The following is a 13,244-nucleotide window of genomic DNA, read 5'->3' as shown; positions in this document are numbered from 1 at the left end:
AAACAAAACCAAGACTTATTGTTGTGCTATTCCTCCTTCATACCCTTGTGTTGTCCAGATTACACATGGATTTAATGGCTTGAATACTCCACAAATTCTTCCCCTCAGCAGATGAGAAAACCAGTCTGGAATAGGTGGAGCCTGTGTGAAGTATAAATAAATTAAAGTTAGCTAAAATAAAACAAAGCCAATTAGACCAATAGCTTGATAGTGACATACAATCAAACGTACAATAACCACTTTAATTTACGTCGAATCATTTAAAAAATAGAACCCTTACCAGGCACGTCGCAGAAAAACTCCTTACTGAAGTCCCACTCTGCATGTCGCTTTTCTCGTTCAAAGTGGTCTTCGGGCCACTTGGGTTCTTGGTGACTAGAAAGCAACAGAAAATCATTAGGATTAGTCGACTACATTATTATTATATCGGGTTATTTATCGTTGAGTCTCTCAGCAACACTTTGGAGAAGGAAGCATAGGTGGGTAGACAAAAGTTAAACCCAAGCAAAAGTACTGTTGCTTTAGAATATGACTCAAGTTAACTAAAAGCACGACATCGCCGTTATTTTTATGTAGTCCCTACATCCAATTTATATAGCGTTTGAAGTAGTGAGCACAATATATAATTCAATGTAATGGAGTAAAAGTGTCTTTTTTTTTTTTTTTAAAGTGTCTTTTTTTTTTTTTTTTTTTTTTTACCAAAATAAGTCAAAGTAAAACGTGCCACTGCATTAAAATTGATGTGTAAAAATGATCCAACAAGTACAAGAGTAAATGTAACAGAATAAATGTAGTCACCTTTCAAGGGGGCAAAGGGGACAAGGTTGACAGACAAGGGAAAAAGGCGGGGAAGCTTACTGACAGGCATAAGCACACAATTATGTCTATAGACAGAAACATTGAAAGATGGATCACAAATTCCTCTTTTTGTCACACTTTGAACTTTCTGGCTTCAACTGAGTGAGTGGTTCCTCTAATACCGAATGAGCACCGCAAAGCCAAAGTACACACTTAAGCCAATTGAATGTGATGTGAAAGACATTTTGAATCAATCAGCTGCAGAGTGATGATCCTAAGCACATTGAAAATCTGTCTGCTAAATGAGAAAGTCTAACAAGGATGTCTATTTATTCACAGAGATTCACTTTACTTTTTTGCCTGCTCGTCAGCGTATTTGAAGGGATAGTTGGCCAGTGTTGCTTTGTAGCCAGTGTTCTTCACCATGTTATTCCAGGTGACCAGTCGTTGGCCGATGGCAGTTCCTCGAGGCTCAAAACCCTTTGAAGAAAGACAAAATAGATAAAACCATGTAGCTTTTTGGCACTATTAACTCATTTGCTCCCAAAGACGTATTTATACGTTTTCTTTTTTTTTATGCTAGAGCATACAGAAGGCTTTGATGCAGCCTCTGAACTGAAGAGAACGCTTGAATCAAAGGTAGTTAGTACAAAAAAAGGCCAGCAGGTGGCAACAGAGTATAAGAGATCAACCGGGGCCATGTTGCAAAAAAACTCTTCTCCCCACTGTTTTAAACAGATTTGTGAACAATGATTAAACTTATATTCCAATGCTAATTGCTGCAAAACGTAAACATAAAAATATACTTTTTTTTTTTTTTTTTTTTCCCTAATGAAAGAAGAGATGCTAAACCTTCTTTTGGTAGGTTCCATGTTTTTTTTTATATAACAAATAGAACACAATATTCTGTGGGCCTGACAAAATCAGTCCGTTCTTTGCAGTTGAGAGGCTGCATCAAAGCCTTCTGTATGCTCGAGCATAAAAAAAAAAAAAACAAAAAAAAAAAACATTTATATGTCATTGGGAGCAAATGAGTTAATTTCTTCAGTGTTGTCCCAGGAAAATATATAAAAAATCTGCAGAAATGTGCAGAGTGAACTCACTTATGTGAGTTATTGTATACTTTAAGTTGCTCGGCAGGATTAGTACTCACCAAAAGAGGGTCAGAGAAATCAGGGAGGTCAGGAACCAAGACACCCACCAGGGCGCACACGACAATTAGGACTGTGCACACACCGAGCACCACCACAGGCCAATCCGCTATCAGCTCAGAATAGCTGAAAACAAAAAAAGAAAAAAAGGTTACTTTAAATTACAATTTTTGTAGTTGTCCAACATTCACTAAAAAAATTAGCACTAAGATGCTTCTTGCTGTGTAGCTGAGAAACGATGAGATGCAGTCTGCTGGTTCATAAAGGCCAGGTACAGACAGACACAGATCCCACTAGATAACTCATGACTCACTGCTGAGGAATGACAGAAGTGATGGATGGATGACGGGAATGATGGGGGGGGGGGGGGGGGGGGTTTAGGGGGGGAGAGCACTTTGCAATCCAGACCATCAACGGGAGACTTCGGTTTTGGCAGATCTTACCTTTTGGGGAATCGAAAGGGCCATGCAGGGCTGAAAAAGAAAATGAGACAGATAAATAACATTTACATTTTTGATGTCAAAGCAGCGGCCAATCCCAAAAACATTGTGCAAGCGTTTGGAGGAGGAGAGAACTATTTATTTATGATGCCAGGTGACCTTTGGCTCCCAACATGAGCAGCAGCAGATACACTGCAGTACGAAGTGTGCAGTGGAAAACGTGAAAACTATTTGTTCTGGCAAAATTGATTTAAAAAAAAAAAAAAAAAAGCTAGAGGAAGTTTTTCAAACCTTATTTGATATTTGAGAGAGTAACACATTTAATTGAAATGTCGCCTACATCGACAAGTTCAACTATGGAAAAAACTGCTTAATTTTTAGGGAGCCATAATCTTGCTGTCACTTTCAGAAATTACAAAATATACTAGTGAATATTTTACTCTTTGACCGCCAAAAACGTTTAATAACGATCAGTAAAATCACAACGTATGCCGCCATAAACGTTAAATGACGTCAACTAAGTTTTTTATTTATTTATTTTTTTTCTCAGTGCAACGTCGAAGTGCAGCGCTGCCTGGTCAATGGGTTGTGGAATCAAAAACACCCACTAACTATGGCCAGCAGATGGAAGCATTGTATCTCTTTTCGTGAATGATCAAAGCCTTTGTCATGTCAAAGTTTGTTTGATAACGTGTGGCAGTAAAAGAGTTAAACATTACTTGCTATATTATAGAATGTCATGTTGGATGGAATTTGATTTAAAGCATTTTTGCAAATATCAGGTGAGACATACAACTCCTTTACTGAAAAACAGTGAGATCGCTTCAAGTTGCTCCCTATCCAACTTCTTTTCCCTTTCTCTGGCTTCTGTCTTCCTTTCTTTTCTCTGAGTAACGTTCACTGTTTTTCTGTTTACCTGCGGGAGTCTTTCTGGATCACTGGGCTAATTAATACGGTAAACACAGACCACTGGCCACTCACTCGTCACTGTGCTGACAGAGCAAAGAAACTGAAAAAATGTCGGGGTGGGAGGGGTGCAGTGGAGCGTGTGTGAGAGTATGGCAATTTCTGTTAGCCCTCCTACACTAAAGTTAGATTATCATCAGAATTGTGGTTATTGGTAAATCCTTTGATATTGATTCAAAACAGGGATTCTAGACCCCAAAAGACAAATGATTGAAACAGGCCATCAAGTTGGAGCAATTAGTGTCAGCAATAAGGCCTCCCTAACCCTGATGTGAGTCTTGCTGGAACGCTGCACATGATTAGCTTTTGAGCAAGCCAGGAAACGGGCGACGTGCACCCATTTAAAAATGTCATTACAAGAGTAGATTGAAAAACATGGCCCAGGGCCAGACAATTAATACACCAGTGCCAACTGTTGGAAAGCCAGTCAAGAAATAAATTAATTACTCAACAGCAACAAGTTAATATTTGATTTTGCTGTACAACAAATTGTTTTTGAATGAGACCACTTTTTTTTTTTGTAATCGGGAAGTAGTACTGTTTTTGTGTTTATTAATCTGTGGGGCGTGCTAAACTAGCTAGCTAGCGTTTCACAGTTCACACAGCTAGCTTACCTGTGTCTGACTGAGAAAAGTAAACGTAGTAAACGTTTTGTCTCTCAGCTTAGAGTTTCAAAACCATGCATTTTGTTGAATTTCACCGAAATCATTGAATCCAAATGTTACATATTTGGTGACACTTGTTCGACAAGCAAAATTGGTGGCCGTTGTTGCCACATCAGTGGCATGCATGGCCCAAAAAAATAACTTTCCTTTCAAAAACAAAAGACACTCTACATAAACTTAGAAATGTAAACAATGACTTCAAAGTCAAGTCAAGTCTTTGCCAAGCAAGTCAGAACATTAGCGACCTAAGTCAACTCGAGTCCAAGTCATGTGACTTGCTTCTGAGTGCAGTGTGAGTGTTGAGTAGTGTTGCTATCAAGTTCGCTCTGAAAATGGGAGGGGGAAACAAAAGCATGAAGATGGACACAGGAAGTTTTAAAACAGTTTTTGTTGAACATATTCTGCCTGATATGTTCAGGCATCACTCGAACATTTCGAGGCTTCAAATCTTCAGCTGCACTTGTGTTTACTCCATGCAAACATCAACCAGGAATTTCCCAGAGGAGACTGACACAGTTGCTCCCAACATTTAAAAAGCACTCGTATCAACTTGCTTGGAACATAGCACGGGCTAAAAAGCCATGCAATGAAGGAGAGTTTATCAAAACATGGAAACGAGATCTCGGAACCACGGCTGGTAATATGGGCCATCAGACAATATTGTTTTCAATTTCAACGTCAGCTTTATTATGCTCACCCCTACCATTTACATGTTTCGACATTTTCCTTCGGTCATGTTCTTCTCCCTCTCATATGCTGTGTAGAATAAGGGACAAAACCTGTAAAGATATTAATCTTAGAGTAAACACCTGTGCTGTCCCATAAAGGCAGGATCAAAGAGTGACATACTATCAACAGTCTCATTTTTCAGCAGCTAGCCAGGCCGCAGCAGTTCCCCTCGCTTTTCTAAAGATTGCTGCTGTAATCTCACGAGCATTTCGTAAGTAATCCGGAATTACAGTTAACGTAATTTCTCGAGAATAACGCACTCAAATATCATACGCACCCTGAAAGTAGCCCGGAGGACTGCTGTCATAAAGTTGAGTTGACAGTTAAAAACAGTACTGTGGATTTTTTCTAAATTAATGTACTGTATAATACTGTACATCCAGCTGGCCTGTGATCATCCCTTGTGCCAGCAGGGTCCACTGCTGCTCAATAATCAATCAATATTATGCTACTTCAAGCAACTCTGTCCTGCAGTAGATATTTTGGGATAAAAAAGGTGTTACAGGCCTAATTTGGAACGGATTATACACACCCAGTACAATGGTCACGGGATCCATGTTGCTGCTCCGGATGATCCCAAAACATGAATTACACACTTTGACCAAAAGTACTTGCACAAGATGAAATCTTACCTTCCGTCAACCCCCCCCCCCAAAAAAGGTATGTGACAGAAGGATTACTGTTATCTCGCAAAGCATGAATCAAACTTGTGGTCGCCATAAACAACATCATCAAATTTGGACTTCGGATGAACATGACTGTGAGCGGGCAAAGTCAAATACTGCACCTCAGACCATGAGAATGATCACTTTGTTAAGATGGTGCAGGGTCACCATGAGCAGGTCTGTGTGTGACCTCAGGTGCCACTGTATCTCCGCCCACTCACACATTTGACTTGTTCTACCCACTTACTACTTATTCTGCACACGATCACAAGCTCTCATGTAAGGCCTTGGAACTGGCTGTGGCTCAAGTGCATACTTAACTCTTTGGGATCATATGCCCAGGTGATTAGTAATTAAAAAAATAAATAAAAATAATATATATATATATATATATATATATATATATATATATATGTATATGTATGGTAAGTGTTTGGTGCTTATCAACAGAATTGACCTTTGCCATTGAGCAGAAATATAGTAGCTGTATTTTGATTTACATGAACGTTCATTGAGATACCAGCATTTAAAAAAAATATTCCAAAGATCCAATGCCACATCTGTTCCCCATTCCCAAGAGGGATGCAAACTTGTGGTGGGGGAGGGGTGTGTTTAAGGAGGTAAAAGAAAGTAAAACATTGAATAAATGGATGGCATAAAAAGCCACCAAAATAAAACTACCATAAAAATAAGCGCACAAGTAAATAATTCTAATTATATAAAAGTTTCTCTTAGTACATCCCCATTTTTCGCAACACTGGTAAATATAGGATTATGCAAATTATTATGGATGGCATTAAAAGGTCCCAGTTGCAGATGCGGTGATGGGCTGTGGTTTGAGAGGAAAAGTCAACTCCCTCCTCACTAAATAAGGATCACTTGGAAAAAAACAGGAAAGTTTGCCAACAGATGGCTTTAAAGTTAAAGTCAAGTCAAACATATATTCTTTACAATAATATGCTCTATACTTCCACTAGTCTAAAACTTATTATTTTGATTAATACTGTGTTTGTGAAATATGAATTCAGCAGCAAAATCCATCTGTTTTTAATCTATCTAAGGAGGCGGCTATTTTGCCACTTGCTGTCGACTAAAAATAACATAAAAATAAAAATATTTTCCTCAACACACAATTCAGACGAATACTAGACTAGACTAAAACCCTCATGAATAAACAATAAACGGACTAAATCAGTATGCATTTTTGTCAACTAATGAAGACGAGACAAAAATTTATTTACAGGAAGTGGATTCATGGTGAAAGGTTAAAAACAAAAAAAAACAAAAAAACAAAAAACACCATGACTCATACCTAATTCCAGTTGGATGTGTTGAACTCTGGAGGTGCTCCTGCCAAGGCTGGTGACTGTTATGGTGTAGACAAAGTGGGGTGGTAGGGTGTGTAAGATGGGGCCTGGGGTGTGAGTAAGTGCAGGCAGGTGTACAACAAGAGCAGGGGAGGGGGCTCCTGGCGTGAGGAACCAAGCCGGGCCCATGCGCCGTGCCTGCAATTTGGAAGCGAGGGCAATCCTGCTGACCACAGGGGCAGCGAAAGGAGTGGAAATGACATTGCTGGCAGCAGAGCGGTGCGGGCTGGAGACAAGGGGGGGACGGGGAGGGGGCAGATGAAAGGTGGCGTTTGGATAGTGTTTGAGAGTCTGTGACAGCGGGGGACGTTCCAGTGGCAGTCGGGCGGGGGAGCGTCCTCAAAGTTCCGTTCTGTTTGACAACTCCACCGTTTTGGGTTGGTCTGTTTGTTCTCTGGACGTGTGATCTTGGCTTCTTTTGCAGCTGTCTACATGCTGCATTCCTGACTGAGGTTTCTTCGTCTGCCTCCGTTGTAAGGCCGTCACCATTTGAGATAGCTGTGATAGGCTCCTGCACATTGCTGTCTGGTGTACTGGGGTTTGAAGGTGCATTTCCTCCGCCACCGGGAGGATGTCCTTCACTGCTGGGGGCCAGAGGGTCATCAATCGCGTCGCTCAGGGCCATTGTCCTCTCCCAATGGGCCTGGCTGGAATACTGTCAATCCTGATGGTGGAGAAAAAGCAGAAAGACTTAATAGGTTGGTTTGGTTCCCCAAATATTTGTGCAGTGCCTCCTCTAAACCATAAATTAAAGGGATACTTCATTTATTTAGCCCATTATAGGAATAAAAAGTTAATATTTTGTCTGTAGTAAATGTGAAATTTTCCTTTCTTTTTTTTTTTTTATGTACAAGTAGTACCTTTAAAAACACATTTTGCAACTTGCTGTCGACTGAAAATGACATCACAAGGGCTCAGGTAACCAATCACAGCTCACCTGTTTTCTAGGTTTGGTCAGCTCAAGCTGAGCTGTGAACATTACTGGAAGTAAACAATTAACACTCAAAACACAGCTTTGTCTCTTGCTTATCCCAAATTGACCAAGTTAGTCATAAGAGGCAGGCCATGTGTCAAAATGGCTGGCTTGGAGGCTCAAGAGTTAATAAACCCTTTAAACCCTTGCAAACTAAACCTTTTCGCTTTTTAACCGGCTCACTGTCATGAGTGAAGTTAAGTACCAGAGACTCACTACTACTAACCTTTTTAATTAAACACAATTGCTCCATACTAATAGTAATAATATACAGCATCAATTGTGTATTTCTGTATTCGCAACTGAATATCCAGCGTCCAATACATGCCAAGGTGATATTAAAAGCCTTCATCGAGAGGTTGATGACGTGCAAAATCTCAGATGATTCAGACCTAAATTATAACTGTGGTGCTTTAAACAGGGGCATGTCGCTGCTGGATGTAACAGCTTAAATAAATCTTGGCATGTCAAAGAAGGGCACAATTATTTTTTTTTAAACCTGGCACTGCATGACACAAAAAAAAAAAAAAAAAAAAAAAAAAAAAAAAAAAAGCAATGAGCTGTGGCTTACTCTATGCTCAGAAGGTTGAAACTCTACGACTGCATTAAGCTTCTTGGTTTGCAAGGTCACTCCCATGCTACTGACACATGTCGAGAGAAATATATTGTTGGCATCGCTTGCTATGGTCATTGTGATTTTCCTTCTGCCATAGGCTTTATTAAAAAAAAAAAAAACACAAAAAAACTTTTAAGATGCTGACATGCAAGCCAGGCCAAAATAGTTGGAGGGATTCCCAAAAGTAAGTGGTTAACAATGATGCAGCTGATGACGAAGAATCTTTTCAACAGTATCTCATGTGACATTTTTGATGCAAGTGACTCCTTGAGCAAAAGTGAGCTGCAGTAATACAAGTTGAGGCAGCTGGCATCCCTTTAATTTAGGCTAATATGCAGTAATTACCAGGTCTCGTCTGGAGATGGTTAATACACACAGCTCACATCAACATGCAGCACTCCCCACTAGATACATACAGCTTGACATGTTTCTAGTTGTCAGGAGAGACTATGGACATATTTGACCCCACAGTCCACCCCCCAAGGGTCGCCTTTTACAGCTGGGCTGTTTAACATACCAGTCTAAGGCAACAGCACTGACACTTAAGGTTGTTGTTGGCTTGTCCAAACACACCCTGGCAAAATATCCTTTTTTGAACACAATATTTTTGTGGGATTTAATTGAGGAGAACCGACATTTAGGAATAGTTCTTACACCTACACTCAAACCGAAATAGTGTGCAGGGAAGTACTACCACAAACATTCAAATTAGTGCCTTGCCACCACAAAGACACACAGACAAGCAATGTGCATAAACATTTTTTTAGGAAAATAAAGCAACAATAAGGACACAAAAGTATTAGAACAAAAGATGAGTGTGAACTGTTGGGATTGTGAAGTTTGGTTGACAATATTTTGGGAACAGGTGTGTGGGTGTTTTTCAAATTACTTCGGATTAATAGCCACAGTCTAAATTAAATTAAACAAGTTCGTAAAACAATTTCTGATAAGCTCCAGCTTCCTTCCACTTCCACAACGCCAAAGCATTAACTAGAAAACCAGATAACATATGTACTTCTTTTTATTTACTATTAAACACAATACATGTGTTACACCAACATGAAACAATACCACCGTCACAAGCTTGAAATAGACACTAAAGACACACCATCATTTGTCTACACAGCTTCTGTGCGCATTTACGTATCCTTTGGGAGATTGCCCAGCTCAAGACAGCGCTACAAGAAGCGAAAAGCAGCAAATGAAACACACGCCACTATTGCTTCACAACCTACCGTGTGCAGTGGCTTCGTTACAACGTTTCGTCCTCGCAACACGCGGCGCCAAATTAGCGACAGCAAAGAAAAAAGAAAAAAAGCGCAAATATCCGCTGACTGAATAAATATCAACAGCCCGGAAGGACAGAAGCATGTCAGACGAGAAACGGCAGTGTGTCCACTCACCACCTTTTTCTCGGGAGGGAGTAGTGAGGCAGGCTGGCAAGAGGCGGTGGGCTGGGACTGCCGGGACCGCAACTCACTCACTGATAGGACCGCCGCAGTCTCGGCTTTAACCCGCTCACTGCCACAACAAGTCATTCCGAATCCATCCTCCTTCACATTTGCCCAAAATTGGCATTTAAAGAGCAAGTCAACCCAAACATTTTCTTCCCACTAACATGTGGAATATGATTTAAGCGGCAAAATCCACCTGTTTTTTTTTTTCTATCTCACGGGACGGCCATTTTGCCACTTACAGTCAACTGAATCTAATTAGCAACTGTGCGCTAATGCTGCACTCGAGAAAGGTCAGAAGTAGGAATTATCCCAGTTGGCTTTTCCCAGTTCCGACCTGAAAGCGTTTGAGGTGAAAGTAAACAATCAAAATGGCAGATAAGGTTAAACTGTTTTTTTGTTTTGGTCCTCAAGACACATTTTGACCTCCAGCAAAATAGTCTTAACGCAAAATTGCTTCATTTATGTATTTATCTCATTTCGTACGTATTCCATACAGTTCAGTAGTTCACCGTATAATTTCATAAAGGGAGATAGCAGCTGTTGTGTTATTCGTGAAGCAATAATGAGTCTTTGGTAGAGTTCAGATGATCTTTTTAGTGCACTCACTCTTTACTACACAAGCCTAATCACACATATCCATACGCTCCTCAAGCCTATCGTACACAGCGTATCACTCCGCCTGGCGGCAGTAACTAGTTCCAGTTACATATCACAACAGCGGCATACGGTCACGTACGTTGTGTTACGTTAAGTTATGGCGAATATTTATGAATGAAGAAAGCTATCTAATGTTATACTCGAGTAAATTGTGTTTCACCATTCATGGTCAAGTTGTCGCCATTGTTGAGTGACATCACATCAAAGTTGGTCGGTGAAGTCGAGGTACGTCTGGAACATCCCACATAAAAATACTTTATAAAAAAATATTCTCTTTCATGATGTAACCATATTATTTCTATCAGAATCTTTTTGAGTGGCATCTGTTGGTTGGTTTATATTTCCGTGAATTTTTTTTTATTATGCTATTTTCTAATCCCGCACTGCTGCGCACTCTCCAAATCTTGTACGCCATAGATGACGGGTCGTAACCTCGCTCGTGATTGGTCCGTTTGATGGTATATCTGCTTTTTTTCCCCTCTGCTGACAGTAAACTGCCATTAAATAATTGCCATGGCGATGAGCCAACTCTTCCCCTGGCTTTGTTCCTCGTTCCGGAAATGAAAATTGGCCATAAAATGCAGAGGAATCTCCACTCTGTGGTGTCCCGTTCGCTCCCAGCTTTTTTTTACTGGATTTTTTTTTTTTTGCAAGGCCCACAGAATATTGTGTTCAATTGCTATAAAGGCATGGAACCCACCAAAAGAAAGATTAAAGTCTCTTCTTTCATCAGGAAAAAAAAGTATGTTTCTATCTGTTTCCGTTTTGCAGCAATTAGCATTAGAAGAGAGCTAAGTTTCATCAGTTTTCACAAATCTATTTAAAATTCCGAGTAATTTAGCTTTTTTTCTAGATGACCCTGGTTGATCTCCTTTGCTCTGCTGCCACCTTCTGGCCGTTTGTGTAATAACTACCATTTCTGCAACCGTTCTTTGCAGTTGAGAGGCTGCATCAAAGCCTTCTGTCTGCTCTAGCATAAAAAAACAAAAACAAAAAAAACGTATAAATATGTCTTTGGGACACTTACATTAAAAAAAACGTATTTACACGTTATTGGGAGCAAATGAGTTAAAAGTCAGAAAAGTCCATTTAAGAAAGGAAAAACGTGGAAATTAGTTTTGACTATTTGCACTCAGTCCTTAACTCATGCTGGCCACTCAAACGCAGACTTTAGAAATCAAATGAAAAATCACCACTAGATTTCATCTCCACCAGTCATGTACTTTTCTAAAAGAAACCTCATGGGGCCATGTGAATAAATTTTGTTGGCAAAAAATATGCTCTCAGCAAGGGGGAAGTTTTATCACCGAGTTATGCTCGGAAGGCAGACGGCCGTACCTGGCTTTAATTCCAGCTGTCTGCCAGGATTAAGGCACAGTTCATATAGCAAACAGTAATCATCTGCAGTCGTGAGGCACCCTTCCGCATCTGGCCTCCAGGCCAGTCAAAGCCCAATAAGTCATTTAGTGCTTTGTGATCATCTCTAATAATAACACTGATAGCGAATGCACTGATGCATGGTGACGTCTTTACCTTTCCCCCTTACCATGAGTATCATATGTTGGCAGTATAACGCCAACGCAGGAGTGTGCCTGCATGGAGCCAAAAAACCGCAAACCACATCAAAGCACATAGTGTGCTCGGAAGGACAGAGGCCCAACAGGAAAACCCACAGGCCCTTCAGACGACTGCGCACAACTCATCAAAGTGACTAGTATAGCAGACAACAACGAGAGCGAGTGAGTGGTAAAACTAAGAAGGCAGAGAGTATAAGAAAGTTGTCTTTTCAATCTCCAGGTAATCCAAATCTGACATAAACTTGAAATTATATTAACTGTGTTACCTCTTTGTATTGCAGTAGAGGAAATGTATTAAGAAAGTAGGAAAACAACAAAAATGGGACCACACCAATGGGACCAAGAATCAAAGTTTCCTTTGTTTTTATCATACTGACAACAGAATACATTTAAAATCACAGCCAAGGGACTGAAGTGCAAATGAAGGATTGGTGAACAAGAACAAAAAACACAAGTTGATCCCCGAGCAGCTTTGCTCAAATTGCTCCCCGGTTTCTGGAGGGCTAAGATTCAGAAACTGACGAAACTCTATCCCTTTGACACCCTTGCAGAGAAGAGAACGGACGTCTCCCACCCAATTAGCGCTAACACCCCTGACATCTGCCGACAAGGACTCAAGGGGGCAGAGGAATGAATCAAAGTCCATGGAGACTTAAGAGCTGTGTTACCCAACTACAGTTACTAGTAGGAGTAGTTAAACTAAGGGTGTTACACGTTAGCAAAAACAACAATGTTGGTTTTGTTTGGCTAATTTAAAAGTTTAACGTACAGACAGCAAAGCTATTTCACAGATCCCTGATGCAATCAGAATCCACAAAAAGGGTGTTGACGATTGCCAAATGATGGACGCTCAGAATTCGTTGACAGGCACACCTCTGACGGTAAAACCAGACAATCAACTAAGCAATTATACACTGTTTATGAAAATGTTTTGTCGTTTTGGAAAACTGCTATGTCAAGGCTTTCTGTTAAAGGCGAGTAGGCAAGGAGTTGAGGATTCTTTTTTTCACTTTTGCCCAACTGTCTCATTGTGTCAATTAGTTTGCGTGTGTATTTAGTCTCTTGTCTCCCCTCTGTCTGCGTCAATTCATTGTTGCCAAACCAATATGAAAAGGATTACGCTAATGTTTACTGTTTCTTAGCGGGAGTTATTCCGTGTTGTTCCGTGACACATACAGAGCAA

General features: G+C 40.3%; 1 protein-coding gene across 4 annotated transcripts in view; it reads right to left on the bottom strand.

Moving 5' to 3' along the window:
- disp1 (dispatched homolog 1 (Drosophila)) overlaps nucleotides 1-13,244 on the bottom strand; it is a 35,782-nt gene that overhangs the window by 6,821 nt on the left and 15,717 nt on the right. For 2 of the 4 annotated variants that reach the window (XM_077510451.1, XM_077510453.1), the window contains 6 exons: nucleotides 6,727-7,445; nucleotides 2,393-2,422; nucleotides 1,952-2,075; nucleotides 1,151-1,278; nucleotides 281-375; nucleotides 44-141 (listed from right to left, as the gene is read on the bottom strand). In XM_077510451.1, the coding sequence (XP_077366577.1) occupies nucleotides 44-141; nucleotides 281-375; nucleotides 1,151-1,278; nucleotides 1,952-2,075; nucleotides 2,393-2,422; nucleotides 6,727-7,406 (1,155 nt within the window). In that variant the 5' untranslated portion in view covers nucleotides 7,407-7,445. The other 2 variants (XM_077510454.1, XM_077510452.1) reach the window with 2 other exon arrangements.

The sequence above is a fragment of the Festucalex cinctus genome, chromosome 21 (genome assembly GCF_051991245.1).
Source record: "Festucalex cinctus isolate MCC-2025b chromosome 21, RoL_Fcin_1.0, whole genome shotgun sequence".
Lineage (NCBI taxonomy): Eukaryota > Metazoa > Chordata > Actinopteri > Syngnathiformes > Syngnathidae > Festucalex > Festucalex cinctus.
Note: the sequence above shows the minus strand (reverse complement) of the source record. Positions and strands in the feature narration are given on the sequence as shown.